Source organism: Dermacentor albipictus, chromosome 5, assembly GCF_038994185.2.
Source record: "Dermacentor albipictus isolate Rhodes 1998 colony chromosome 5, USDA_Dalb.pri_finalv2, whole genome shotgun sequence".
Taxonomy (NCBI): domain Eukaryota; kingdom Metazoa; phylum Arthropoda; class Arachnida; order Ixodida; family Ixodidae; genus Dermacentor; species Dermacentor albipictus.
In genome coordinates, this window is record NC_091825.1 from 9,060,956 (window position 1) to 9,088,444 (window position 27,489).

The 27,489-nt window shown below is 46.6% G+C and overlaps 1 protein-coding gene across 9 annotated transcripts in view; it reads left to right on the top strand.

Annotated features, from left to right (window-relative positions):
• Positions 1-27,489, top strand: part of tefu (Serine/threonine-protein kinase tefu) — a 1,084,056-nt gene that overhangs the window by 400,265 nt on the left and 656,302 nt on the right. For all 9 annotated transcript variants that reach the window (XM_070538252.1, XM_070538256.1, XM_070538258.1 and 6 more), the window contains 3 exons: positions 15,183-15,367; positions 15,440-15,522; positions 23,563-23,712. In XM_070538252.1, coding sequence (XP_070394353.1) covers positions 15,183-15,367; positions 15,440-15,522; positions 23,563-23,712 — 418 coding nt within the window. The remainder of the gene's footprint in view (positions 1-15,182; positions 15,368-15,439; positions 15,523-23,562; positions 23,713-27,489) is intronic.

Genomic DNA, 27,489 nt, shown 5'->3' on the forward strand with positions numbered 1-27,489 from the left:
TCGCTCCTATTGGTCTGGCACTCTCTCACATTTCGCTACGTTTGTTTGTCTGGTTTCATCGCGCTGCTGTCTATGTTGTCTACGTTTGTTCAGCCACTTGCTTCGCGACGACGTTTGATAAGGTGTTCATTTCACTGCCCGGATGGCTGGAAAAGATGGTCGTCTCAAGGCTACTACCCGTTAAGCAGCTGTGGAATGCACTACGGAAGGCGGCTAGGCCTGCCATACTCGCGGAGTTGCCGGTTGCCGGTTGCTGGTCTGCCTGGACATTCTACCGTATGGAGTTCCGAGCTGCAAACCGGCACGCCTAGCGTCAACACTTCGTCTGCCCATGGCACGCGTGTTGGCACAGATTGTGCAGGCACCATTTCTTTCATGACTGAAGAAAGCAGCGAGCACGCAGCGAGCGCCGGAAAACGTGCCTGGCGTCACAGTCTGCAATGGAATGAAACTTCAAGCAGCTGGATGTCGACACAAGAGAGGGTGTCAACGACAGCGGAACTGAATTTGCAATCGTGGATTTATCCGTCGTACAAGAGTTCTTTGGACTCGTGCTGTGTCCCGAGTGCAGCTAGAAAGTGGTGATGCTTTCAAGGACCCCGCCAAGGAGTATGAGCTCTCAGAGATGTTCTGACAAGATTCTCTTGTGACAATGCTGCGAGAGCAAAGGGAGAGCCTGAACCTTGGCACCACTACAACTTGCCAGAACGTGTGGCAGAAGCAATGCTGCCTGTATATTCGCGGGTATCTGAAAAAACCGTGCTCCAGAGATGCCAGTGAGGTAAGACACTGAATTCGAATGAGAGCCTTCACTCAGTGATTTGGAGTGTTTCAAAGGAACAGCATGCATCTCTCTTTGCCGTGCAAGCTGCAGTTGGGGAACCTGTCCTACGCTTCAACACTGGGAACCTGCTTGCGTCCACTGCAATTCTACAGCAGCTACACATGAATATTCCTGGCACTGCATCTCAGTGAGCAAAGGAGAAGGACGGCCATCAAAGTGCTAACTCCAGCAAGGCGCCTCTTTGAGCGCAAGGAAGCTGGCCAAAAAGCAGCATAAATATAGGATGCATCCAGATTATGCCCCTGGTGAATTTCCTTGAAATTTTATTGCGTTCTCATTAAAGATGTTGCAGAATGTTTTTCCCTGATTTCTCAAAACAACAATTCTGACAGACTTCCGATTTTGCAGGTAAAATAGCTTCTGTCCTATTTCAGCTATCAGCATAGTTTTTTTTTGCCAGAAAGAGAAATGTATGCAGTAAGCAATATGCACCTTTACAAAGCAGTACTCTTCTCAAAAAGTTTTTGAAATGTGTCTCATGCTTGACATGTAAAGATGTCATTTTTTTCTCACAACTTTGATGAGCTCTAGCTCTTGCTCAGATTAGCCTAGAACATTGGTTAATACCTTATGATACCCCCTGAACATTCTAGATACTCTTTATGCTCAAATTACTGTGTTAGGGTTTTCTGTTCAGATGCTAATTTTCCTCCAAACAAAGGACCCAGCTTATACAATGCTTTTAGAGTATATCAGAAACTACTTAACCTATGGCAAAATAATTATATTTTTAGAATCTGCATATTAAAATACACAAAGTGCGAAAGTTTAGTTCAGATCTGTCCAGAATTAAAAAAGTATTTCAAGTGTAGCCTCCCCACTCAAGGCCCGTGTGGTCGAGGTAGGACTCGGCGGTTTTGACTGCCTCCTGAAGAGCAGATTCGATAAAGCTGTCCGACACCGCGGAGCACCAGATGGTGATGTTGTCCACGTAAACCGTATGGTTGAGACCTTGTATTTTCAAGAGGCTTTCGGTGAGCCCAATCATCACCAGGTTGAACAGCATCGGTGAGAGGACGGAGCCCTGAGGGGTGCCGCGCCTTCCGACAGAGCACGGCCTTGCGACGGGGTAGGAAGGAGCGCACAAACTCGTAGAAGCGGCGCCGGGGCCCTAGGTCCGCGATTGCCTTAAGTATTGCAGAGCGCTCAATGGTATCGAACACCTTCTCCAAGTTGAGGCCGAGTATGGCGCGGGTGCCCTAAGTGGCCCCGGTGTCTATGATCTGGTGTTTCAGGAGACGCATCGAGGACATCTACCCGATGCATAGGCAGTCTGAGCCAGCAGTCAGTGCACTGGGTATGTGCCGTTCTTCAACAAACCTCTCACCAACTTGGGTTATGGAATGTGTGCCACTGTGTGTGACGCAAGCAAGGGAACAATCTGCCTTTTTAATGTTCCTGTGCTGCTCTTTACCGCATGCTGCAGGAAATGTTTTGGAAGGGTGCTGGGGCTTTCGCCGGTTGATTTGTGTACCTCTGCCCATGTTGAGTGTGTGTCAGTTGTGCATTCCATGGATCTCAATTGGTAGACTCCCATTAAGACGAACTCGCTTAAAATGAACCCTCGGTTAAGATGAACAGTGGAAGTCGTTTGTTTGGTTTCCCATAGAGTCAATGCAAAAAAAATTCGCTTAATATTGCTACGGAAGTGTTTACAATGACAAAAAGGTGAGCAGTGAGAAGACGACCACTACAATTGGAGGCTAGCACCGTCTGTTGCCTCATGGCCAAGTGCGTCGTATTCCTTTGTAGATATACTTGTATATAGCTTTTCGTCTGCGTCTTTCTATGCAACATATCTGGTGGAGGTGGACGTTCCTTGTACCTTGTCACGAAGCATTTCAGTGGACAGTACCTCAAGCCTTCCTTCATGGCTCCTGGCGATGAGAACTCAACTCAGCCGCCTCCGGCACTTGCTGTCACTTCGACGGCCTACATCACTCTCCCCGCTCCCGGAGATTCTGGCGTATTATCGGGCAAAGGTGGGGAGGACGTCGACGACTGGATCAGCCTGTATGAACACGTGAGCTGCAGTAACCTGTGGGACCCTACTATCATGCTCGCCAATGTAGTCTTTTTACCTCGGTGGCACACCTCGAGTTTGGATTCGCTTAAGCAAAAGCTCCGAGACTTGTTCGGCAACCCATACGGTCACAAACTTGCTGTGGAGAAGGCGTTATTCGGCCGTGTGCAGACGTCAACGGAGCCCTACGTCACATACATTCGGACGTCTTGGCTCTGCGCCGCAAAGTTGATGCACACATGACCGAGTCTGACAAGGTCTGCCACATCCTCAAAGGCATTGCCGATGACTGCTTCAACTTGCTCGTTTTCAACAACGTGGCGACAGTGGATGCAGTTATAAAAGAGTGCCGCTGCCTGGAACTCGCTAAAAGCCGACGTATCGACCAGCAGTTTGCCCGTCTGCCCAACACCCCAATGACATCTTCCTGTGCCGACGCTCCTCGTCCTGCCAACACTGGCGATGTTACCCGGATCGTCCGGTGTGAGATCGAGGCTGCCTATCCGGCTGCCTTTGACTCCAGCCCCTCCAACGCACCTGCAGTCACGGTTTCCCTGATCCAGGCAGTTGTCCACCAGGAATTCTCAAACATGGGTCTTCACACCATCTCCTCGGCCCATCGCTCTGATAACCACCCGGCTTCATCGATTTCGCCCCATCCCGCATCTTATTACATACCACGTTTCCGCAACCCATCTGAATGGCGCACTGCTGACGGCAAGCCCATTTGTTTTCACTGCCATCGAATCGGGCACATTTCTCTGCACTGTCGCAGTCGCTGGAGTTCCCCGACCCGGTTTCCTTATACTGCCTACTCTTGCCCCCCAGGTGGCCCTTCTCATCCCTATGGCGCACGCTCCGATAATGCCGCCACTGATTCTCCAGCGCCGAACCACCCCTATTCTCGTTCGCCTTCGCCCCAACGACAACAATCTCGCCCTCCCCAGCCCCGTCGCTCCTTTTCGCCGACTCCCTTTGGACGCTGCTCCCAGCCAGAAAACTAGACGATGCAGCCCCTCAAGGTGACGCTGCATTGCTCCCTAGGCCCCCAAATCCTCTACTGACGTTGCCCATTCATCGGAACCTTCTTGACATGCAAGTCGACGGTGTTTCTGTATTTGCTTTTATAGACACTGGGGCACATTTGTCGGTAATGAGCGCTGACCTTCGTCACCTCCTGAAGAACATAATCATGCCCGCCACAACACCTGTTGTCCGTGTCGCCGATGGCGGAACAGCCCCCGTAATTGGTATGTGTGCCGCCCACGTCTCCTTCGCCGATCGCTCCACTATTACGCTATTCACAGTCTTCGCCTACTGTCCCCACGACATCATCCTCGGTTTAGACTTCCTCTCCGCACATTCTGCTCTCATCGATTGTTCCGCCAGTACTCTCCGCCTTGACCGGCCTGTTCTGGATCCCACTGAACCACACCTCAGTCGCCTCGGTTCCGTCGACTTCGTTCGCTTGCCACCTTCGGCACTGACTTACGTTGACTTAGTGTCATCCGCAGCAGTGCCCGATGGTCACTACATCGCGGTTCCTATGCAAGACGTTCTCCTTACAGATGGGATCACAGTACCTTATACAGTTATCTATTACGGTGAATTGCGTCTGCCTGCCAGTGGTCAATTTTGGCTTGATGACACAAGTGCTGCCACGCGGGATGTCTCTGGCCCAGCTTTGCTCATTCGAGGATCACTCAGTAGCATCTATTGGAGTAGACGACAATTCAGCTGATCCTCCTCTACCATCGCAGTCGGCAACTTGTACCATCGCCGACTTACAGAAAATGATTGCGCCTGACGTGCCATCCGAGCACGCTCGTGAGCTCTACTACATTCTGTTTTCCTACCACGATATTTTTTACTTTAACGATCGTCCTTTGGCCCAAACTACAGCTGTTAAACATCGCATTAATACCGGCGATGCCCCTCAGTATCCATTGCCGTCCGTATCGAGTGTCACCGGCTGAGCGTCTGGTTACTCTCGCAGAAGTTCGCAAAATGCCTGCCAAGAACATTATTGAACAGTCATGTAGTACATGGGCGTTACATGTTGTACTGGTAAAAAAGAAGGATGGCTCATGTCGCTTTTGCGTGGATTATTGGCACCTTAACAGGGTTACCAAAAAAAATGTGTATCCCCTACCTCGGATTGATGATGGCCTTGACTGCCTCCACGTTGCTCGCTACTTCTCCTCTATTGACCTTCGCTCCGGCTACTGGCAGATTGCCGTGGATGATCTCGACCGTGAGAAGACTGCTTTTGTAACACCAGACGGCCTTTATCAATTCAAAGTGATGCCGTTCGGTCTATGTAGCCCTCCTGCCACTTTTGAACGCCCGATGGACTCCATTCTTCACGGTTTCAAATGGTCGACGTGCCTGTGCTACTTGGACGACATTATATTATTCTCCCCAATGTTTGCTGCGCACCTCGAGCACCTCTCAGAAGTCCTGGATGTTTTTCGTCAAGCCTACTGGTCTGCAACTGAACGCATCGAAGTGCCAATTAGGCCATTGCCAGATTACCGTCCTTGGGAATCTCGTTGACGCAAACGGAGTGCAACCGGACCCAGGCAAGATCCATGCTGTTACGCACTTCCCCGTTCCGGAGTGTGCCAAGGATGTGCGCAGCTTCATCGACCTTTGTTCATACTTCCGCCGTTTCGTGAAAAATTTCGCGGCCATAGCACGACCGCTAACCGAGCTTTTGAAAAAAGACGCCCCTTTCCAGTGGGGCGATAACGAGGCCTCTGCATTCTCGCATCTAATTGACCTTCTCACAACTCCTCCCGTTCTGGCCCATTCGATCCTTCTGAACCAACCGAAGTCCGTACTGATGCCAGCGGTCACGGTATTGGCGCAGTACTGGCCCAATGCCAACATGGCAACGACTGTGTTATTGCTTACGCCAGCAGGCTCCTCTCACCCTTGAAGCGCAACTATTCCATCCCTGAGCGTGAGTGTCTGGCCCTAGTTTGGGCGATGGCTTAGTTCTGCCCATACTTATATGGCTGACCCTTTTCCATTGTCACAGACCATCACGTGCTTTGCTGGTTATGCTCACTGAAAGATCCTGCAGGAAGACTTGGTCGCTGGGCCTTACGCCTCCAAGAATATTTGTAAAGGGAAAATCAGACATCCACCTGTTCGTAGCAATTGCTGCAAAGGAAACCCAATCTCTCCTCTTTGTCTCCACCTTGTGGGTTTCCGCAGAACTACTACGTCAAGAATATTCGTATACTGGCACCTACAAATCTAGCCGACTACACAAGGACGCTGACTGCCTGTCTCGCTACCCGGTAGCCGAGCCTGACGCCGCTGATAGTAGTACCGCCAATGGCATTTTCTCTGTGTCTGCCTTCGCTAACATTGCCGATGAGCAGTACTGAGACCTATCGCTGCGAGCACTCATGGAGCGTCTGCGCTGTACACCTACTGACACATCCGTTATATGTCCTCCAGGGCAGCATTCTGTACCGAAGAAACTTCCTTCCTGACGAATCTGATCTTCTTCTTGTCATGCCAAAACATCTACGACAGACTGTGCTCTTTGAGATGCATGACGCACCGACTGCAGGACATCTTGGTAACATCAGGTAACCCGCACGTACGACCACGTCCGCCGCCGCTTCTATTGGCCTGGTCTCACTCACTCCGTCCGACGCTATGTGGCTGCCTGTGATATCTGCCAGCGTCGGAAAACACCTCAGGTGCTACCTGCCGGTCATCTCCAGTCGATCACCGTCCCTGTGGAACCGTTCTTTCGTGTTGGATTAGACCTCCCAGGTCCCTTTCCCATGTCATCCTCTGGGAATAAATGGGTAGCCGTCGCAACTGATCACGCTGACTTTCCCTACCAGTTGTGCCACTGACGTCGCGGACTTTCTCTTGCGTGACATTATCTTACTTCATGGCACCTCGCGACAGCTGCTTACTAACCGTGGGAAATTTCCTCTCGAAAGTTATCGCCGACATTGTGCATTCCTGCTCCGCTCAACACAAGCTGACTACCTCGTACCATCCTCAAACCAATGGCCTGACAGAGCGGTTAAACCATACTCTTACCGTTATGCTGTCCAAGTACGCTTCCAAGGACCACCACGACTGGGACATTGCCCTTCCTTACGTCACATTTGCATACAATTCTTCCCGGCACAACACCGCCGGATTTTCTCCATTTTATCTACTGTACGGTCGCGAACCAACCTTGCCCCTTGACACGGCACTTCCTCCTGCTGCGATCTCAAGCGAGTATGCGGCCGACGCCATCGCCCTCGCCGACCACGCAAGCCAGCTTGCCCGTGCTCGACTGACGGCTTCACAAACCACTCAGCAGTGTCAGTACAACGCCCGCCATTGTGACGTACAGTTTTCGCCTGGTGCACTCGTGCTCCTATGGTTGCCCGCTCATCATGGCGGACTTTCCGAATAGCTCCCTTCGCAATACACAGGGCTCTACCGCGGGCTGCGCCAGGTGACGCCTGTGACGTACGAAATTGCTCCTGTGTGTTCAACCTCGTCCTTTACTCTGACATCTACTGATGTCGTACACGTCAGTAGGCTCAAGCCCTACTGCACTGCTTACGAGTCCGGCCTTTAGTCGCTCCGGGATGGCGCTTTTGACGCCGGGGGTAGTGCTATGGAAATGTTTACAATGACGAAGAGGCAAGCAGTGAGAAGACGATGACGACGATTGGAGGCTAGCACAGGCTGTTGCCTCTTGGCCAAGTGCGACATATTTCCTTGTAGATATACTTGTATATAGCTTTTCGTCTGCGTCTTCCTACGTAAAGATATGAACACTGCACATGCGCTAATCGGTTAAGATGAACTTTCAAGGCCGGCCGCGCCTTACTCATGCAGCTTTTCTCGACCATCCGAGCAGCACTTTAGGCGAAAAAAGAAAAAAAAGAAGACAAAAATGAAAGCTTTTCTGCTCTGTCGACCATCTGTGCGACGTGGGGAGACGAGGAGACCTAACGACCTTAGTGTTTCTGCGAAGGTTCCGCTGCTCCTCCTCTCCCACCCTTCCTCACTCACTCCTCTCTCTGCTCCCGGCCCGGCTACAAGGATTAGTCGTGCCCTCAAGTTCTTTCTCTTCTTTGCCCCCCTATCGCCAGAACCTCCCTCTCTTTCCTGCACAGTGCCGATGCGATGAGCCCTTCATACGAGGCATTTTCAGCGCTTTGCTACTCCCCTCCCCCCCTCCCCCCCCCCCCACTGCAGCACTTGCCACAATGATCTCTCCTCTTTGTCGCCACAGCATGTTCATGTCGCGCTGGCTTTCTCTGAACTTGCAGACTGCAGGGAGGAAACAGGACGCAGAGAGGGAGAGAAGGAGTGAGAAAGACCAAGCGCAGCCTGGCCAGTAAAGCCAGCGAAACTTGAAAAAAAAAAAAGAAAGGCGAAGAGAAAAAGTGAGAAGAAAAAGCAGCCAATACTGTTTCACAATGGTGATCATGTGATAGTGCCGTCATGCGAGTGCTACCAACCTCCGCGTTTTTGCTGACCTCCAACTATGCCAATTACGCAGTAGGCATATCCCTTCGTGGCATGCATGTGCGCCTTGTCCCGCTGTCTCCTGCCAGTCCGTGCGCCGTCGCTTCATGGTGTGCGTTGTTTGTTTTAGTGTGTGCCCTGTTTGTCGTGTAGCTAGTATGGCAAGTCAGCCAACAGCTCGGAAAAAGCCGCTTGAACTTCGCGAGAAGATCCAAGTTTTGACCGAAGTTCGCACCGGCTGGCTTTCAAAGACTGAAATTGCGCGCAAGTTCGGTATTGCGAAAAGTACCGTGAGTGGTATTGTGAAAGATGAAGCGCGGATTACCAGTGCTCTGAAAGATGGTGAGTTTGCGCCAAAGCATAAAAGGATGCGCACAGCTATGCACAAAGAACTAGAAGACGGTTCTTCTTGCTTGGGTAAGGAGAGCGTGCGGTGCGAATTTGCCGATGAATGGAGTCATATTGAAAGCGAAAGCAGAAGAAATTGCACTGCGGCTCAATGTGGAGTTTGCATGCAGCGGTGGGTAGCTCGACCATTTCCGCAGAAGGCATGGACTGGCCTTTCCTTGCATTGTCGGTGAGGCCGCTGCAGTGGACGAAACGGCCTGCATTGATTGAAAGCAGAACAAACCTAATGACCTCATGGAAGAATATGATCCTCAACATATATACAACATGGACGAAACTGCCCTTTTCGTCCAGCTGCTTCCAAACAAAACGGTTGCATTTGCTGGTGATAACTGCGTGGCGGGCAAGCACAGCAAGCTTCGGGCAATGGTCCTCGTGGGCGCAAATATGACTGGGACTGACAAACTAAGGCTGCTGGGGATTGGGAAGTCTAAAGCACCACGCTGCTTTAAAAGCATAAAAATGCTGCCGATCACGTACATGGCTAATTCGAAAGCGTGGATGACGCAAGTGCTTTTCGAGCAGTGGCTTCAGGAGATGGATCATTGCTTCCAGAGAGAGAAGAGAGAGGTTCTCTTTGTTGTTGATAACTGTGCCGGACATGGTCACGTCGCCGGACTTGCCATCTGTCTGGAGTTTCTACCAGCAAATACAACTGCGAAGCTACAGCCCATGGACCAGGGAGTAATCAGCAGCTTGAAGAGGCACTATTGTCGCTCTCTGTTGAAGAGGATGCTAATTTGCATGGAGAGTGCTAAAGACTACACAGTGAACCTGTTAAGGGGGGTTCACTTACTAACAAGTGCCTGGGGGCAGGTTACTGAAGTGACCATTGCCAATGTCTTCCACCATGTGGGGTTTATGGCGCCTAGTGACAGCTCAGTGCAGAATGACTGCGATACTATGAATAAGGACTCTACTGTCAACTTGGAGGAAAGCAGCATTGTTTCTACGCTGAGCAGTAAGGGTGTCTCCATTGACATGAGTGCGTATGTTAGCATTGATGAAGGTGTGCAAACATGTAGGGCTGACACACTGTAAGCTTTAATTGAAGAGGTGCTCGACCTGCCATCAGAAACTGCTGCTGACGATGGCAGCATGGATGTTATGCCTGAATCTGCACAATTGACCTGCAATGCAGCTGACACTTGCCTGGATACTTCAGTGCAGTTTTTCGAACAATGCGAGGGCACTGAGGAATATCTTAGAAAAAAAAGTAAGATGTCTGTATTTGTAGCAGCCAGGCGATTTTCTCGACAGGCAAAAAATAAATAAATAAATAAATAAATAACGGACTGGGTAACGGACTCTCAACAGTGCCTGATGCCTTACTAGGGCAATGTGTAGTATACCACTAGTAGTGCAATAAATGCTTATATTGCAGATTCTGAAAAACCATTTCATTCATTTGTTCTCATATACGAGGTATGTGGACACACACTGCATGCTCAAACATCATTTTTAGAAGCACTCCTGATTAGACGAACTTCTGATAAGACGAACACTTTTCATGATCCCTTGGAGTTCGTCTTAAAGGGAGTCTAGTGTAAATATTATTGGCTTTTTCGGGGCAGCATGTCGTTTCTGGAAGTTGTGTGGCACTCGCGAATTACTGAGTGCGCACGCCTGAGTGCGCAGGCCTGAGTACACTGTTGCGCTAACGGTACGGCTGATAAAGGATGCTGAGGTTCGTCTGCCGACGAGGCTTCATTGGAGTTTTTCGTCGCTGATGCCGGCTCTTGCACCTAGGTTTTTGTATTCCTTTTACACATTCTTTAGACATTTTTATATTCAAGAAGTCTTCGAGCACAGCCTTCCGCGTCGGATTTGCCAAAGTGGTGCATTTGTTTACATCGACACCTACAGCCACATATCATTGTTAGTTTCGACTATTGTAGAAGTGGCGCATCGCTGATATGAAATGTCAAAACATAGCAAAACTTTCATGTCTGCACATATGAGCCGCATTTCTTCACCCTGAGATCAGTCAATATGAACAGCCGTGCCACTTAAACAACGGCAACGGTATTCCAGACACACATATTACGGGCTGTCATTACTGTTTCTTGCGTTTCTTTAACTTCATCATACTTACAGTTTGCACGTTCCATAAAGTAATATTAGAGAAAACTGCTTGGCTTAAGCACTCATTTACAGTCTGTGTAGTTTAGTTCTCTTGCGAGAATGCAGATGCCATCGATGACACCGTTGGTAACGGAGCAAGGTGATTGTTTATACTGCTCTACCGAATAAACTGTCTTTTGTTTCATGCTTAATGCAGAGGTATGCAGTGCTTCTCTGGAGTTAAGATATGCTTCAGCGTAACAAGGCGTACAGACTCACCCATGTGCGAAGTGAACACGACCGGCAGCTTTCGAGAACGGAGACATACAGATATTGGCACAGTGTGTCAATGTGCCCGTTTGCGCCCTAATCGTGGTGCAGTAAATACTCACATGAAGCTTCAGACAAAGTATTTATTTATTTGGCTGAAAGTACTGCAGCAGTGCAGCGTTATTGGCAGCTGTGTGCTTAAACATGGAGTCCTCAACCTAGTCTTAACGATCTACAAGCGAAGGCCGATGCCCTCTATTACACTGCAGTAGCGGCTTAGTGTGTCACTGCTTGCTTAACTGTTGTGTATGCATCGTGCAAAGTAAAAAGCAGTTGATATTAAATCGTTATAGGGCCACAACTGGACTTTAACAACAGTTTCCTTCATCATAACCACTTATTTTTAAGTTCAGGTCTGCCGGTAGCTGGTGCATGAACTCGATGGGGCAAGGCCTTACCCAACCTTTACTAAAGAGGATCAACATTGGCTCGAACTTCATGTGCACAGCTTGAAAGGACTGAAGCTTTTGCATTTCAGGTTCAAAGCCATGTTTCGACATTTTGAACACGAATAATTATGTATACAAGCGAAGGGGCAGCAGCTTTCATGTTATCAGTTTGGTGCCGTCGACAACATCAGTTATCAGTGGTGCCGTCGACAACAAAGCCTGTCACGCTATGGCAACTAGTGCCAGTTAGTTGCATTGTTGTCGGCCTGTTATGATAAGATGGTCTCTGTGACACACTGCGCCAAATAGTTGGTCATAGTTGGCGTCAGTGTCTTGTCTGTCTCGTTGGTCTCATATCGACCCAGTGTTGCTATGCTGTGCGTGAGGTCAGGCACGCACTGCCACCACCAGCAAAAGAGGGCCAATGCCGAAAGACATCAGCAATGTGGTGTTTTTGAAGTGTTGCCCATGTACAGTCGAACTTCGATATATCGAACAGCGTGGTGATCGCTACATAGTTCGATGTAGCCATAATTTGATATATAAAAGCAAAAAATGCATAAAAAACTCCTGCAAATCAATCAATGAACCAAGGACGCGATCGGGGATCGTTGTTCGGAGCGCGCAGTCAATTGCGCCGCACGCAATTACCGTATGCCGCGCTGATTTCATGCGGCCGATGAAGCCGGAGCGGTCTAGGTAAATTGCACACAGCGCAACCGAATGCATGCTCCGAACAGCGATCCCCGTTTGCGCCCTAATCGTGGTGCAGTAAATACTCACATGAAGCTTCACACAAAGTATTTATTTATTTGGCTGAAAGTACTGCAGCAGTGCAGCGTTATTGGCAGCTGTGTGCTTAAACATGGAGTCCTCAACCTAGTCTTAACGATCTACAAGCGAAGGCCGATGCCCTCTATTACACTGCAGTAGCGGCTTAGAAGGGCCAAAGCAGCTATAGCCCCAGTTGTAGTCGGGAGCGGGACAACATCAGTGCTTGCAGGATCAACCTCGGCAGTGTCTTCACTTGGTCGCTACCTCTGCTGCGATTTCCAGGTCCGTCAATCGAAGCATTTTGAAACGTCGTCAACAACGTATTAAGTGGCGTCTGCCGGGGCGTCTATGATTGAGCCCTCAAGGAGTGTGGTGCTGGCGCGTGTTTTTGTGGAAGCAAACGACCAGTTCTTGCGAAGCATGGCAAGCGCAGAGCGAATCACCAAGGATGAGCCTGCGATAAATGCAATGCGTCGTTGACGTCAAATTAGCCAAGCCACTGCGTGTGCATGCTGCTACGTTCAAATGGCGCCCTCAGCGCGATTGATGTGTGCATTTATAGTGTGCAGCAGTCGAGAATGCCCATCGCGCCACCGCTATCTTTGAGGGTGTTGTGGGAAAACTCTCTGGTTGGTGATAAGATGAAGGATTAGCGGAAGTTTGTCACATGTTTTGCTTTTCTGCTGGGTGCACAACCGCACAGTTTTCTTGAGTGCGCTCACCTAGTCGGTTCGATTATCCTATGGATGTAAATGCAAATATTATGTAAGAGGAGGAACGTTTGAGACTTGCGAAATATTTTCGTGTATGCATTTTTCTAAGCCTTTGGACTATGTGTATAACAATGCATCAATTTTGCCATTCTTATAAGTTCATTTCCTATTTTTATTGTTGTTATTCATAAATAAACAGTACATATATACTGATGCAAAATATATTTTTTTCTCACTTTACGGTCACCCTAGAAAAATTACGGAGATGTTTTTATATTTTTGAAGTAGGTCCCTCTGAAAAATTTAAATCTGCAATAAAAAAAATCTACCCGGGCGGTCGCATATGGCGAAATAAATCAGTCTTAAAAAGGTTAATGATGCCCAAATTTTGGTAGGGGTACCACAAAGTACGAGAGAGAAGTGATTGAAGCATATTGAATGCAAAAACACAGTTTGAATCAGTGTTTGAGCATACCATCCTCATCACTATTGGGCAAAGAAGTGGCTTATTTAGAAAAAATGCTATCATTAGGATGTGTCGTATCACAATGCTTTTATGACTGCTTGTTTATGTATTATGGCGCATGTGCGCTTTGGTTTCCTTTCCACCTTTCATTAAACTCTGTTGCTAGTGTGCAGTTGTGCAGTGTCTCTCCTCTTGTGTACTCGTCTTCGAAGAATAGTTTAAGTCATTTTTTCAAACTCATCATACATATGAGCTATGGTTATTGCTTAATAATCGTCCTGGGGCAGACTGCAAATTGGCATTTTAGACAGGAGATCACCATCGCAGCACAGCAAAAGATTAGTGCTTATCCATGTTGTCGTCCCTCATCTTTTATCGGGCCAAACTATGTCTTCCTCCCCTTCCAGTCGCACAGTTTTCTCCTCTGCGACAAAATTGATTTGGGCAAGTTTGTAATTCATCGTTTCGATATATAACAGCTCTTAAAAACAGATTGCAAGCTCAGATGGTGGATGTGGATCAGAGAGAAAACGGGGATAGCCAATATTCTAGTTGAGAAAGAAATGGAGCTGGGCTGACCATGTAATGCGTAGAGTAGATAACCAGTGAACCATTAGATATACCGAATGGGTGCCAAGTGAAGGGAAGTACAATGAGGATAGCAGAAAAGTAGGTGGGATGATGAAATTAGGAAATGTACAGCTGCAAGTTGGAAACGGCTAGCTCAAGGAAGGGGTAATTGGAGATCGCTGGGAGAGGTCCTGGCCCTGCAACGCACATAAAAATAGGCCGCTGCTGCTGCTGCCGTCACTGCCGCCGTATTGAAATGTTTTTTTTTTTTGGCCCATAACATTCCATGTGTTGCATCTTAGGCTATGTGGAAATTCGTACTGTGCTGGGGTGCACTTAAGAGAGGACAGAAACCTGACCCTTCTCTGGATCGCACAGCGCCGGCGTAGCGGCAGTCGCTCGCTAGCACTTTCGCAGCAGCCCTAACAGTCAGAGCTGTGACCCCTAACCCGCGGTTCTTAGTGAGTTGCGACCTCGGCGGGTTCAGACCAGGGGGACAGGGTGAGTCTCGACTTAAGGTGTTTATTCTCCTTAAGATACAAGTACCAACAAGCACCAGCAGCAACCACAAATACAAATACAAAACCACAGCGGCGGAGCGTTCGTCTGAGGTGAAAGAAACCGCACAATGTTGGAACCACAAAAGAGGCTGATAAAAGTTCAGCTCACCCAGAGTGGATCCACGCTCGGGCCCTGGGGTGGTGAGTCGCTCACAAAGGCCGAGTGCAGTAGGGGTACGGCGTGCGGTGGTCTCAGCGGCTGAATTGAGATGTGGCCAGTCGCAAGCTCCTCAGCCGAAAGATAAAGACGCATCGGGGGATTAACGCTTCTCCCGGAGCGGCAGAGAGGGAGTCTCCCCGGTTCCAAGAAAGGGAAAGGAGGGAACGGGGTGCCTTGGGCTGCGGCGTTGCGCAGGCGCGAAGAGCAGCGGGAGCAGCGAACGTGCCCTCTCCCCACTACCATCCGCATGATAACCACGTGGCCTCTCCGGAGATATCGGGATGCATGTGCGATCCCACAAGCTGAAGGAATATAGCTTTCCCTGTATTCATAATCTTTGTGCGTAATCTTTGTACCACTTGGTTTTGTGCAGCTTCCACGGTGCTGTCGGCCGACCGGCTCACCCAGGAGGAGGTGCAGCAGCTGGCAGTGCTGCGCATTGCCTTGTCCTACTTCTGCCTCAGCCGTCGTGCTGCTGCTGCTGGTGGTGCCTTTGGCCCATTGCTCCAGCTGCTGCAGGAGGCAGCTCAAGGGCTCAGCGCATGGAGCATCCAGGCAGTACGTGACATTTATTTGAATCTGAGCTGTGTTGTCTTAAACAGCCTGTCGCAAACGAGTCTTCTTGCACAGGCATTACAGGTGCTGCGGATGCTGCTCGAACGGGCGGAGCTGTTGACTGAGGCCGAGCTGTTCTCACTGGTTGATGCACTCAGGTGCGAGGTGTTCTGGCTTAACTCGCATGCCTGTATATGTGTGTGCGACTTGCTGTGCTGCTTACGAGCACATTTTTCTTGCAGGTTTCATTTCATTTTTCATTTTATTACCATACGCTGCGCTCGTCTTGAAAATGGTCACTCCTGGTGAGAGGCCCTCACCAGGATTGGCCATTTTCAAGACGAGCGCAGCGTATACATTGCCTGCTGATGGTCGTGTACGCAAAATATTGCAGCACTGCGTGCCTGGCTCAGAGCTTAAATTTTAAACGAAACTTTACTAGAGGCAAAGTATGCTCGCCTCGCTCGAGAACTTTTTAAAGGGGGAGATGGGTTGTTGAGATAACTTTGTTATTTCTTGATGAAATCTGATAGAACTGCATATTCTCATTCAGTGTGTCATGCCGATTTTAAATATCCGGTTATATTTTGCATATGCATAGTAGTTGCCAAAATAATTAATAATTACCTTCTATTGTTTGTTGAAACTATTAAAGTTTACCTGCTAAAGGGAAAGTTGCAAACAGCATATAGTTGGATACTAGGGTGCATAGGGATAGCAGTGCTGGAAACAGATTAGAATTTGAACAATTTTTTATTTGTCATGTTACAGCCCACTGAAGTTCTGTGTTCACAGTATCAATAAATAGAGTGAATGTAAATGTAAACAAAAATTGAGAGCTGAAAATTAAAGAATCTGCTCTCAGTGTTGCATTCTCAATACATTTAGCTTTGTGCTGCAATACAAATAATGCCTCTAGCTGTCCTAGATCCAAAGATATTGATACAGCAAACAAGTAAAGTGACCAAAAACTATATTTTGAGAAAAATGAGAAAAAAAAAACAGCTTTGCTTACTGCAATGCCGAAGCATTGCTATTTACATATTTGCATTCAGAATCAACTCGTAAGCCTCGTTGTAATCTGCTTGCACCACTTCAAGCTTAATGATTTTAGCTTCATATATACTATATTAAAAAAATTACAGGTGCACTAATGTTGCCACAAACAGGCGAGCGAAAAGTTTTTATAGAGATAAACAGACAGCTTGATTTATTCAAGAATTTAATGAAGTATTTACATGTTACCAGTTAACCGGCTAGTATGCCCCTAGCACATGCCCCAGCATGTATGGCCTAGTGTAAAACATTTCTTATCGGGAAAAAAAAAAAAATTGTCTGCCGTTTATCGGTGCTCCGTATTTCATGTGCAGCGAGATTGTTCATGAGGAATGGGTTGCATGTTTGGTAGACGTGGCACCACCGCAGATCGCGCATGAGATTAATATCTTTTAATTGGCAAAAAATTAATTTAATGCCGCTTGCCAATTAACGGTGATCCACATTTCGTACGCAGCGAGAGAGCTAACGAGAAACGGGGTGCACATTTGGCCGCCGCTCACACATGGCGAACTTCGAACTGAAGCGGCATTGCCGCAGATTGCACACGAGATCACTATCTTTATGGGGAGACCGCAGTCACATTCACCTTTGCCCGCTGCCGCACCACAACATTAGTTTTGCACAAAACGGCAGAGAATCGCTACTTACGACAACGAAGTGCGTCACCAAGCATCCGAGCCAGCCGCGGCCGCATCAGTGTGAACGAGAAAATCTGATTTTTGCTTGGTAGCCAGCATTGAAGCAAGGTCTTGCCGTTTTTCTTGTGCCTTCACTTTCTCCAAATCATTAGGTTGCATTAGCAGTGCTGGAATGCTTCATGAACACCGAGTGCTGCCAAAAGTGCTTTCATCTGCTAAGCCCATTCCGCAGTCACAGGGGGAGATTCCGGAGTGGCTCGGTACGGGTAGCAAACTATTATCGGCCTTTTCCAAAGCTATGGCACACTTTCGAAAGTTTAAAACTCCTTTCTTCTTCTGTTTGGCAAATTTATGGCTTGTAGCAAACTGAATTTGACATTGTTTCGTACCGAGTTTCGCACGCCCGAGCAGGCTACGGCGAAAATTCGCCAATGGCATGGCATTGTTACGATCACATGCCTCAGTCGACGAATGTAATTGCACATGGACACTACTTTTTCGAAGGTTTTTACTTCATAGCCGTTCAGCACACAGAGTAGCGGTGGCGTGAAAACTAAACAAGAAGAGTTGCTCTTTCAAACAAGACCAAGATGGCTGCAGTCGGAAACTTAGAACGGCAACTATGCGTAACAGAAAAAAGTCCTTTTTTGTGCGTGTGTCAGTAAAAATACAGCTGGCCGACGCAATATAAAACGCCATTATGACCAAAATATTGGCCCAATATGTGTGAAAATTTCTGAGATAATGCATCAGACACTGTAGAATCCAAAAATAATGTTTTCGAAATAAGTGATTTTTCCAAGATTTTTATACAAGTCTAGCTCTAGAAAGAAAAAGACGCCCTGTGTAACCCCAGCCTGAATGTGTTGGGCATAAGTCAACGACGCAGTATGCACCCGACATTCTGCTGTGCTCTCACTTCGTCAGAGTAGCACAAGCACAGTCAATGCAAATAACGAGGGAAATCTTCCAACAGACAAAAACTGTTGCAGTGACACGAGGAGCATCCCACAACGACCAACAACTAAAGGACGTGTGGCAGTGAAGGGCTTGGTTATGGGATGAGCAAGAGTGCATACGAGGAGCCAGCACAAACTGCAATGTTTTTATGCTCTGGGATGATTACAAACCGACCTCGTTTGTGTCACTGTCGCGAGGTGCTGTGATTTGTGGGTGGCTACACGCACATACTTTAAAATTGATATTAAATATGCTTTATACTGCATTTGCCCTTGATCTTTTGTAGATGTTGTATGCGTGTGTCCACAGAAATGAATCTGGCAAGTTATCTAAACTTAAAAATTTTGTCTTAGTACTCCTTGAACCCTTTCAGTGTTGGTTCTTGTTCTTGGATATTGTAGACTTCCGTTTATTCAACCCAGATGGGACCGGCGAAATTTATTGAATCGTCCGATGGTTTGAATTAAACCGTGTGCAAAACAAAAAAACGCCAAGCCCACCACCAAGTTGCATGCCAGTATGTGCTCGAGTTTAATACCCATGTCACAGGGGCAAACTTAGGTGCACTTTGAGCGAGTGCACTTGAGTGCGCTGAGTGTCATTTCGTCCGCACCCCGCTACACGAGAAAAGTCAGATTGATGGCAGTGGCGATCGGGCGTCGGAAAGCAAAGCATGTATTTGTTAACTTAAAGATATGTGTACAAAAACAGTTGGGTATTTTTAGAAACAGCATTCACAATCAACTTAAGTGCAAATGAAGTACATTCATTGCAACCTCAATAACAAGGTGAATCATTACGAGCCAAGACAAGACATTACATTCAAGGCAAGCTGAGAAAAAATGACGGATCCTGTTGTAGCCTGGATCGTGAGCATTTGAAGCGTGCAATGGCAGCACTTATTCATTAGCGAGTGACGTGCTTTCACGCATACATGATGTTGCTACTGAAACTCAGAGAGGCAGACATCTCAAAGGACATAGAGGACTACTTACTTGTGAACTCTTTCACAACCGTTGCCGTCATCGCTAAAGTTTGCTCTGTGTACCAAACAATTGCACAGCCATGAGATGGCATGGCCGTTAACAGCCCTAGAGTGAGAGTAGTCTGCTGTTCTTTTTTTTTTTTTACAGTGTTGCACAATTTATTAGCTTGTGATGTTAGCAATTTAATAAGAATGTTTTTAAACATGACTCCTGACTAAGCTTTCAATATTGTTTTACATATTTTTTACTCGTTGCTAACGAGGCTACACACTTCGCCGCTGCGAAGTGAGTTCACCGAACACACTCACTGATGAGTATGCTGTGTAGTCAGTGTCGCTAATCGTTTCCGTGTGGCAGCCTGCGAATGGCAGTGGCGGCGAAGTCCACTCACGCAAGTGCACTTAAGTTTGCCCCTGTGACAGGGGTATAACATGCCCCTGAATCAAATGCGCAGCAACTTTCCATGTGTCTAAAGTAGAAAATCAACATAGAAATGACTCAACGCTTCTAACCAAAGTAGAAATATAATGTGCACCCATCTTTTTAACATGGTGGGCGGTTTCCTGAAGTTGGTTTTGTCACAATACAACCAATTATAAAGTAAAGCGTACGAACACCGCGAAGGAAGTTTTGGTTTCAAATCCAATTGAAATGCGCAGGCAATTTTTTGCCCAATTTTCTTGTAAAACAAAAGGTGCCCATTAGAATCGGGCTAATGCTGTAATTAGACATTGTGAGCTACCACTGTTGCTTGAGAATGGGCATTTTCGAGGGGAGTCGATGTGTGTTCAACTCGCTCACTCCTCTCTAAGCTCCACCGAGACAGACACTGCCACTAAAGGGGTTTTATTGGTGTCACCACATGGGTCAGGTGCATATGTGCAGACTGGTAAAGTTTGAATTATCCATCAAATGCCATAACAAATGCTTGGGCCTATAGAAATGCTTAGACGCCGGCTGGGACCTTTGGTCAAGATCAAATTAACTGCAGTCAAATTAACGAAACTGTACTCTATTATAAAATGAACACAATGGTATATTTTCGGTTATTCAGGAAGATAAAATGAGACATATGATGGTAAATGCGCGCTTAGTATAGTCCTCACTAGAGATTGGAGAAGGAATGTTTAGGTCAGTGAACATGGTGGGACAGGAACGCAGTAATGTACTGGCACGTTGCTGGCACTGAAAGGGTTAAAAACATTTCGGATGGACTACATTATATAGAATATGTTATGATTTGGGATTATATGAGCAGTTTCTCAAGTTGTTACGTGGGATAAAAAGGCATGAACCACCAGCTGCAGGCCTGTGCAACTGGTCTCGGAGCTGCCATTGTGACTGTTCATGGTACCTTGGTGGTGAAGCAGCGCACAGACACGGACACAGTGAAGAGAAAACAGGAAAAGACGACACTCGCTGCACTCGCAACTATTTTATTTCGGAACACATACTTCATGTTTATATACCCGCGCACCCTCGGGCGTCAAAGCAAATCAAGGCAAGATTAAAGGTTTTTTTTTTTTTTTGAAATTATTTGCCCGCGCACACTCGGGCGTCAAAGACATGGCACTTATCTATGCTGATGTGCAATCTTATCGTAGTTTGTTGCAACCCGAACAACCGTTTTTATTACACATTTTCTCTTCTCTTCTTTTTAGTGTACTTCCAAATAGGCAACCTCACCGTGGCTTAGATGAACAGATGGCTGACTAATGCAACCCTCTCCCCTCTTGTGAATATGAAAGGCTTCGATTATTTCCCTGGTTAGCTGATCCTTATGGTGTGTTAAAACTGTCGTATCATTGTAAAGTGGCCAGCACCCATGTTGTGAGCAGTGCCCCTTGATATGGGAATGAATGTTTCCCCCCAGTGACCTTTTGTGCTCCAAAAGTCTCGTGTTTACACACCGACCCGTTTGGCTGATGTATACCTTCCCACACGATATGGGCAAACAGTAGACTACAGATGACCTGCACTCGACAAGTTTTTCTTTATGCTTGACTGTGCACTTACGACCATTTACTTTTACTTTTGTTGAAACTTTACGATCCAGTCCGGCACATATTTTTCCGAGTTTGTTAGGCGCTGAAAAAACTACTCGTAGACCATATCTGCCACCGACGTTTTTTAAGTTATGCGCAATTTTGTGTGCATATGGTAGTGACACAATTTTTTTGCTGTCAGTCTCTTGTCTGTTGCGCTCTCTCTGATAGCCATTGCGCACATAACGAATCAACTTATACGCTGATGTACAGAGTACATGTTTTTCGTATCCTGCATTCTTTAGTCTGATAACCTGTTGGCTGAAAGTTTCTTTTATTTTTTCCGGGCAAGACTTAGTTAAGGCCGCCCTCAGGCACGAGAAAGCTATGCCACTTTTTACAATTTTAGAGTGTCCCGAATTATAACTAAGCAAGGGTTTTTCTGATCGTGGATTGTATGACCAGCAAACGTGGTCCGGTGTGGAAGTTAACGCCAAGTCTAAAAACTGTAGCTTGCCATTCTTCGGCAACTCAACAGTGAAAGCCAGTCCTTGGCTGTTGTCCTTGAACACTTTTAAGACTTCATTCACTCTTACGTCCAAAACACCATGTTCGATTATAACCAAAAAATCGTCCACAAAGCGGAACACTTTTACCGCTAGGTCCTTAAGGTTTGCAACTATCGCTTTGTCTATGCTACCTAAAAAAATTGTGCTAAGTACCGGAGCTACTTTAGAGCCTATACATATACCGGACTTTTGTCTGTACATAACATTATTCCACATTACAAAGGTGGACTCAAGGTAAAATGTTAATAGTTCAAGAAATGTATTAACTGAAACGCCACATTTGCTGACAAATTCCATCTCGTCGTTGTCTTCCGTTATACAGTGCCTAACACTCGATAATAAGGGACCATGCGGAATATTGTAATACAAATCCTGTACATCTATGCTGAAGAATTCACATCTTCCAGGGTTAGACGTGCTTAAGTACGTTACTAACGCTTCAGAGTTTGGTAAAACGAACGGATCAGTAACTATCAAGCCATTAAGGTGGTTTTGAAGGAATGAAGATACAACCAACTGCCACGAGTCAGTTTTAACACACCATAAGGATCAGCTAACCAGGGAAATAATCGAAGCCTTTCATATTCACAAGAGGGGAGAGGGTTGCATTAGTCAGCCATCTGTTCATCTAAGCCACGGTGAGGTTGCCTTTTTGGAAGTACACTAAAAAGAAGAGAAGAGAAAATGTGTAATAAAAACGGTTGTTCGGGTTGCAACAAACTACGATAAGATTGCACATCAGCATAGATAAGTGCCATGTCTTTGACGCCCGAGTGTGCGCGGGCAAATGATTTCAAAAAAAAAAAAAAAAACTTTAATCTTGCCTTGATTTGCTTTGACGCCCGAGGGTGCGCGGGTATATAAACATGAAGTATGTGTTCCGAAATAAAATAGTTGCGAGTGCAGCGAGTGTCGTCTTTTCCTGTTTTCTCTTCACTGTGTCCGTGTCTGTGCGCTGCTTCACCACCAAGGTACCATGATCACACACCAACTAGCCCAACTTTCCACTTTATTGTGACTGTTCTTCTCTACCTCTGACTCCAGCCACTTGTACAGTGTCTAGAGCCGGATACCTTACGGCATTAAGCCAGGCACCTTACAACATCCAAAACTCCTGTTGCTGTAAAATGTATAACATTCGTTATACATTTTGTAAATGTGCACCTATTGGATATGTCCATTTCGACTGCTGCTGATGTGTTGCAAGTGCCGGTTGGTGGCTGCCGATTGCTGGAAGGGCCGATTGGCAAGAAGGAAACGGGTGCCCACAGCCATTGTCCTTCTCGCTTCAGCTCCAGCCAATTGGCGGCAGCGAAAATGGACAATCCACTAGGTGGGCTCTTACAGAATACCCACCAGTAGGCTAGCAGGTTGCAGTGTGAGGAGAGTGAATGACAATTTTCTTTTTTCGTAACCTTCCTCCATCTTGTAGGCTTCCACAGAAGTGATTTGCCAAATCATCTTTCTGCTTGTGCCAAGATCTGTGATAAAAAGTCGTATAGCTGTTCCACCACTGTAACAAATAGTCTGTAGGCAGGTCATTCAAGTAAACTAAAGAAAAAGTAAAGGACCGAAATAAGTGACAGGTTGGTGTAATAACACATGCAAGTATTACGACTCACATGAGATGAAGGAGCATGCATGATGGGTGCAATTACTCACTTGATGCCTAATTTTCCTGCATGTATAAACAGTGCATACCCTCCCTAGCACAGGTGTTACAGTCAAGGAGGTTCTTTCTCCTGGTACTTTAGAACTTGCCTGCCTAACGTGTACTTTTGAGCAGGGCACTTAACAGTGTTGAGTGGCACATACTTTTTTTCTTGCAGCGTGTATGACATGGAAAGAAAGAAATGCAGACAAAAGAATGGTACACAAGAACGTGTCCGTATTTCTGTGCCATATGAAGCACAAGAAGTAGCAGCCCCTTTTATTGTTCTTTTTTTCAAGTCTGGTGCAGTAAACAGCGAGCGTTAACACTGACTAAAACCTCTTCTGCAGGGAGCTGATGAAAGTCCACTGTCGCCAGCTGGACGTGTCAGCTGCCCTGCTGGAGCTCGCAAGACTCTGCGTGCCGGCACTGAACCGCTGGGGGGCTGGCACCCACTCGGAGCTGCGCCACTGCTTCCTGGTGGTGCTTGATGCTTATGCGTGAGGCCTTTGTGATCTGTTTTGAGGAACCGAATGGTACTACCGGTAGATCAATGAAAAAGGCTGTTTGCAGCCTAGCATGAAATTGGCTTCAGTGTTTCAAGATGTTAATTAGAATGTCGTGAGGGGCCAGCTGGTTCATTCTAATGACTGATTGCTAAATGCCCAAAGTTGGGAAACAGGACGCCACGCAAGGGGAGACACATGGATGCGTTGGAACTTTCTGTGACGTGAACAGCAGCTGCATCTATGTGACAGCAATGTGTAGCATGCTTGGTCAGGTGCTTTGGATTTTCCTTCTTTTTTCACACTTTCAGTTGCACATTTGTGCATGCAAGCGCATACATGCTAGTGGCAGCCAAACCAGTTTTGCAGTTTTGCTGGCACACAGGCTCAAAAGACCAAAGAGTTATAAAAGCGCTCGCAAATAGTAAAAAAATATTTGCGGCAAAGCTACGTTCATCATCAGCAGCAGCATATTTTATGTCCACTGCAGGACGAAGGCCTCTCCCTGTGATCTCCAATTACCTCTGTCCTGCGCCAACCGATTCCAAGTAGCACCCGCAAATTTCCTAATTTCCTCGTACCACCTAGTCTTCTGCTGTCGTCTACTGTGCTTCCCTTCTTGGTACCCATTCTGTCACCCTAATGGTCCAAGTATCTAACATCTAATCTGTGCATTACATGGCCTGCCCAGCGCCATTTTTTTCTCTTAATGTCTATTAGAATATCATCTATACCCGTTTACTCTCTGATCCAAACTGCTCTTTTTCGTTCTCTTAAAGTTATGCCTAGCATTCTTCGTTCCATCGCTCTTTGCGCGGTCCTTAACTACGTTATCCAACAAATTTTTTGTCATTACCATGGGACTGTTCAGTTTTTTGTACATTTAGAAATTATCCCGTAAAGCTTACCATGCATAATAAATGCACCTCTGTTTTTAGTTTTTTAAAAGAACATGATGATGAAGCAGGGGGTGCTTCGGTAGAGGAGATTTCGAGTGTGGATAATGCTTGTTCTGGGAAGAGATCACTGACAAGGCAATTATTGAGAATGTTGTCATGACCGAAGATGGTGTTGGGCAACAGTTTATGGTTATTTAATAGCTAAACTAACAAACAGACATATTTAACCTTTCTAAGTCTAAGTAATCTAAGAGCACTAGACTGAACCTCCATCCATATACATGATTGTACTGAAGTTTCAACATACCGTAAAAACCGGACTATAGGTCGGACCGGAATATAGGTAGATCCCTCAACTAACAAATTCTAAAAATGAAAAAAAATTTTTTCAGTGGCAAAAGTACCGAAAGACATGACACCCTTACCTATAAACAAATGCGACTCGGCGGGATGCACAATGGTGACAGTATTTATTTAAATGCTGCTCGCATGTGCACCTGGCCACGTTCTTAGCGGTATCGCGCGAACATCGACTCGCGTGTTTGTCAACACCGTATTAACGGCGCTGAGCAGCGAAACAAACGAGATACGCGCATGTGTACACATGCCCTTACTTTCGCTATTTCGCCGCCCCGTGCCGTGATGATAAAAGATGCTGACAAACACGCGGGTCGACGGTCGCGCGATACTGTTAAATATTCGTCGGGTGTACAGTACACAGAAGGGCACGAAGTCCGCAAGCTCTACTCCGAATCAGAGCAACACGTTTGAAAAGAGTCGGATGACGAGTGCTTCTCGCTGTCCAGTCCATAGGCGCGTGCGATCTCTACCGCTTTCAAACGAATGCATTCGACAACAGGCAGCGATCTTACACGCAGCTCTCGGACGGACTCCGCAACCATGCCTTCCAGTTCTGCAGTCCGCTGCGATCCGGCCACGAAATGACGTTTTCTTTTCGTTGCTGCAAGTTGTAATACATTGCTCTTGCCTCCGCCACTACCGAATGCTATTTTCGGATACTCCAAGTTTGCGCTGTGCCGCCAGGTTGCCGTGGGCTTCCGCGTACTCAGTCGCCTTTATCTTGAAGGGGACGGAGAATTGACGTCGGCTTTCGCTCATTTTGAATCAAAATGAAAATGCAGCCTTTAATTAAAATGACTTTGCGACAGTGGAAACGCAAAATGCCGGTGCCACAATGTCACAACGCCATAGAATAAAAAACAACGCCATGCCATAGAATAAAGAACAACTTGCCACGCTGCTGATGATGGCGATGGCGGCTGTTTACTTCATCCGCCCATTGTTGCAAGACTTCCGTAGTTTTTCCGCCAATGTCCGGTATATAAGTCGAGGGTCGACTTTTCGCGATGGTTTTTTGAAAAAAAGTTCGACCTATATTCCGGTTTTTACGGTAGTGGGCTTCATGTATATACTACACTTATGATGCTCGGTATAGCTATTGCACTGATTCGTATTACAACATACCACAAACCACACACCACAGACACAGACCACAAAAGTTTATAAAAGAAAAGACGTTACGGCTCCTGCACGGGAGCCAAAACATCTTTCCTTTTATAAACTTTCGTGGTTGGTCTCCGTTTTTAACTGTTGTCACATATATTCTCGACCAGACGGGTTTCCATCCAATTCTTGATTTCATACAACATACTTACTTCATATGTAAAAGTTACTGTGTGAATTATGTAAATTGTATCTTTTTATGTCTTGTGTAGATAAACTTCGCATACATCTTAGTGAAATACGTCTCATGTATAACAGGAATATAGTTATTTGAATATTTGTAGATCTACAATCATTGCATAGGTTACTACAAATATTGCATATCTAAATGCAAGTGTTTTAATTTCCAAATGAATGCTGCTGTACGGATGGCAGGAGCTCTGTAAAGCGTGCATTTTCTTCTGTCACTTTTTTTTAATTGTGTGTTGATCATATAAGGTGAAAGTAAAGACTGATTGATTGAAAATCGTTGGGCAAATAGCCAAAGCTACTGGAGCTTTGGGACCAGTAGACCAGTAGCCAAAGCTACTGGTCCACTTTCTGTTACTGCGCTTCTTGAAAAAGGTGTTCATTATTCTAAGCTTATTCCTTTCTGCGAATTGTACCAGCATTTCTTCTCTCGACGACGTAGTTGCCAATTGGTTGTTCACCAGTGGGCTTTTCCCCCCACTTTTACATTGAAGTCGTCCATTGCTACAGTATACTAAGTTTGCACTTTTCTGATCGCTAATTCAACATATTCATAAAACTGATCTACTTCCTCATCATCATGACTGGATGTTAGATCGTAGGCTTGTACTACCTTTAATCTATACCCCCTATTAAGCTTGAATACAACTACTGCTAGCCTCTCATTAATGTGGTAGAATTCACCAATGTTGCCCGCTAGGTCTTTATGGATTAGGAATCCTTCTCCGAAATGCTTCTTATCTGGTAGTCTTGTACAGCAGAGGAGGTGGCCATTTGTCAGCCTTGTATAAACCTCGCCAGTTCTTCTACCCTCACTAAGGCCAATGACATCTTAATCAATGCCAGATAGTTCCTCAAAGAGTCCTGCTAGTCTAGCTTCACTAGAGAGGGTTCGGGTGTTAAACGTTGCAAGGGTCAGTTTCCATTGGCGGCCTGTCCGGGTCCCGAGATTCTTGGCACCCTCTGCTGCGTTACAGGTCTGATCGCCACCTTGCGCCAAATGATCGCCAAATGCTCTGCAGCTGCTGGGGACTGAGGGCCATTGGTTAAACAAATGAGTCATTTGGGAGAGAGTGGCCGAATACTGTACCAGGGAGGCCGATTTCTGTTCTGGTGAGGGAGTGTCATCTTCAAGCATAGTGGGACCTCTTAATTTGGT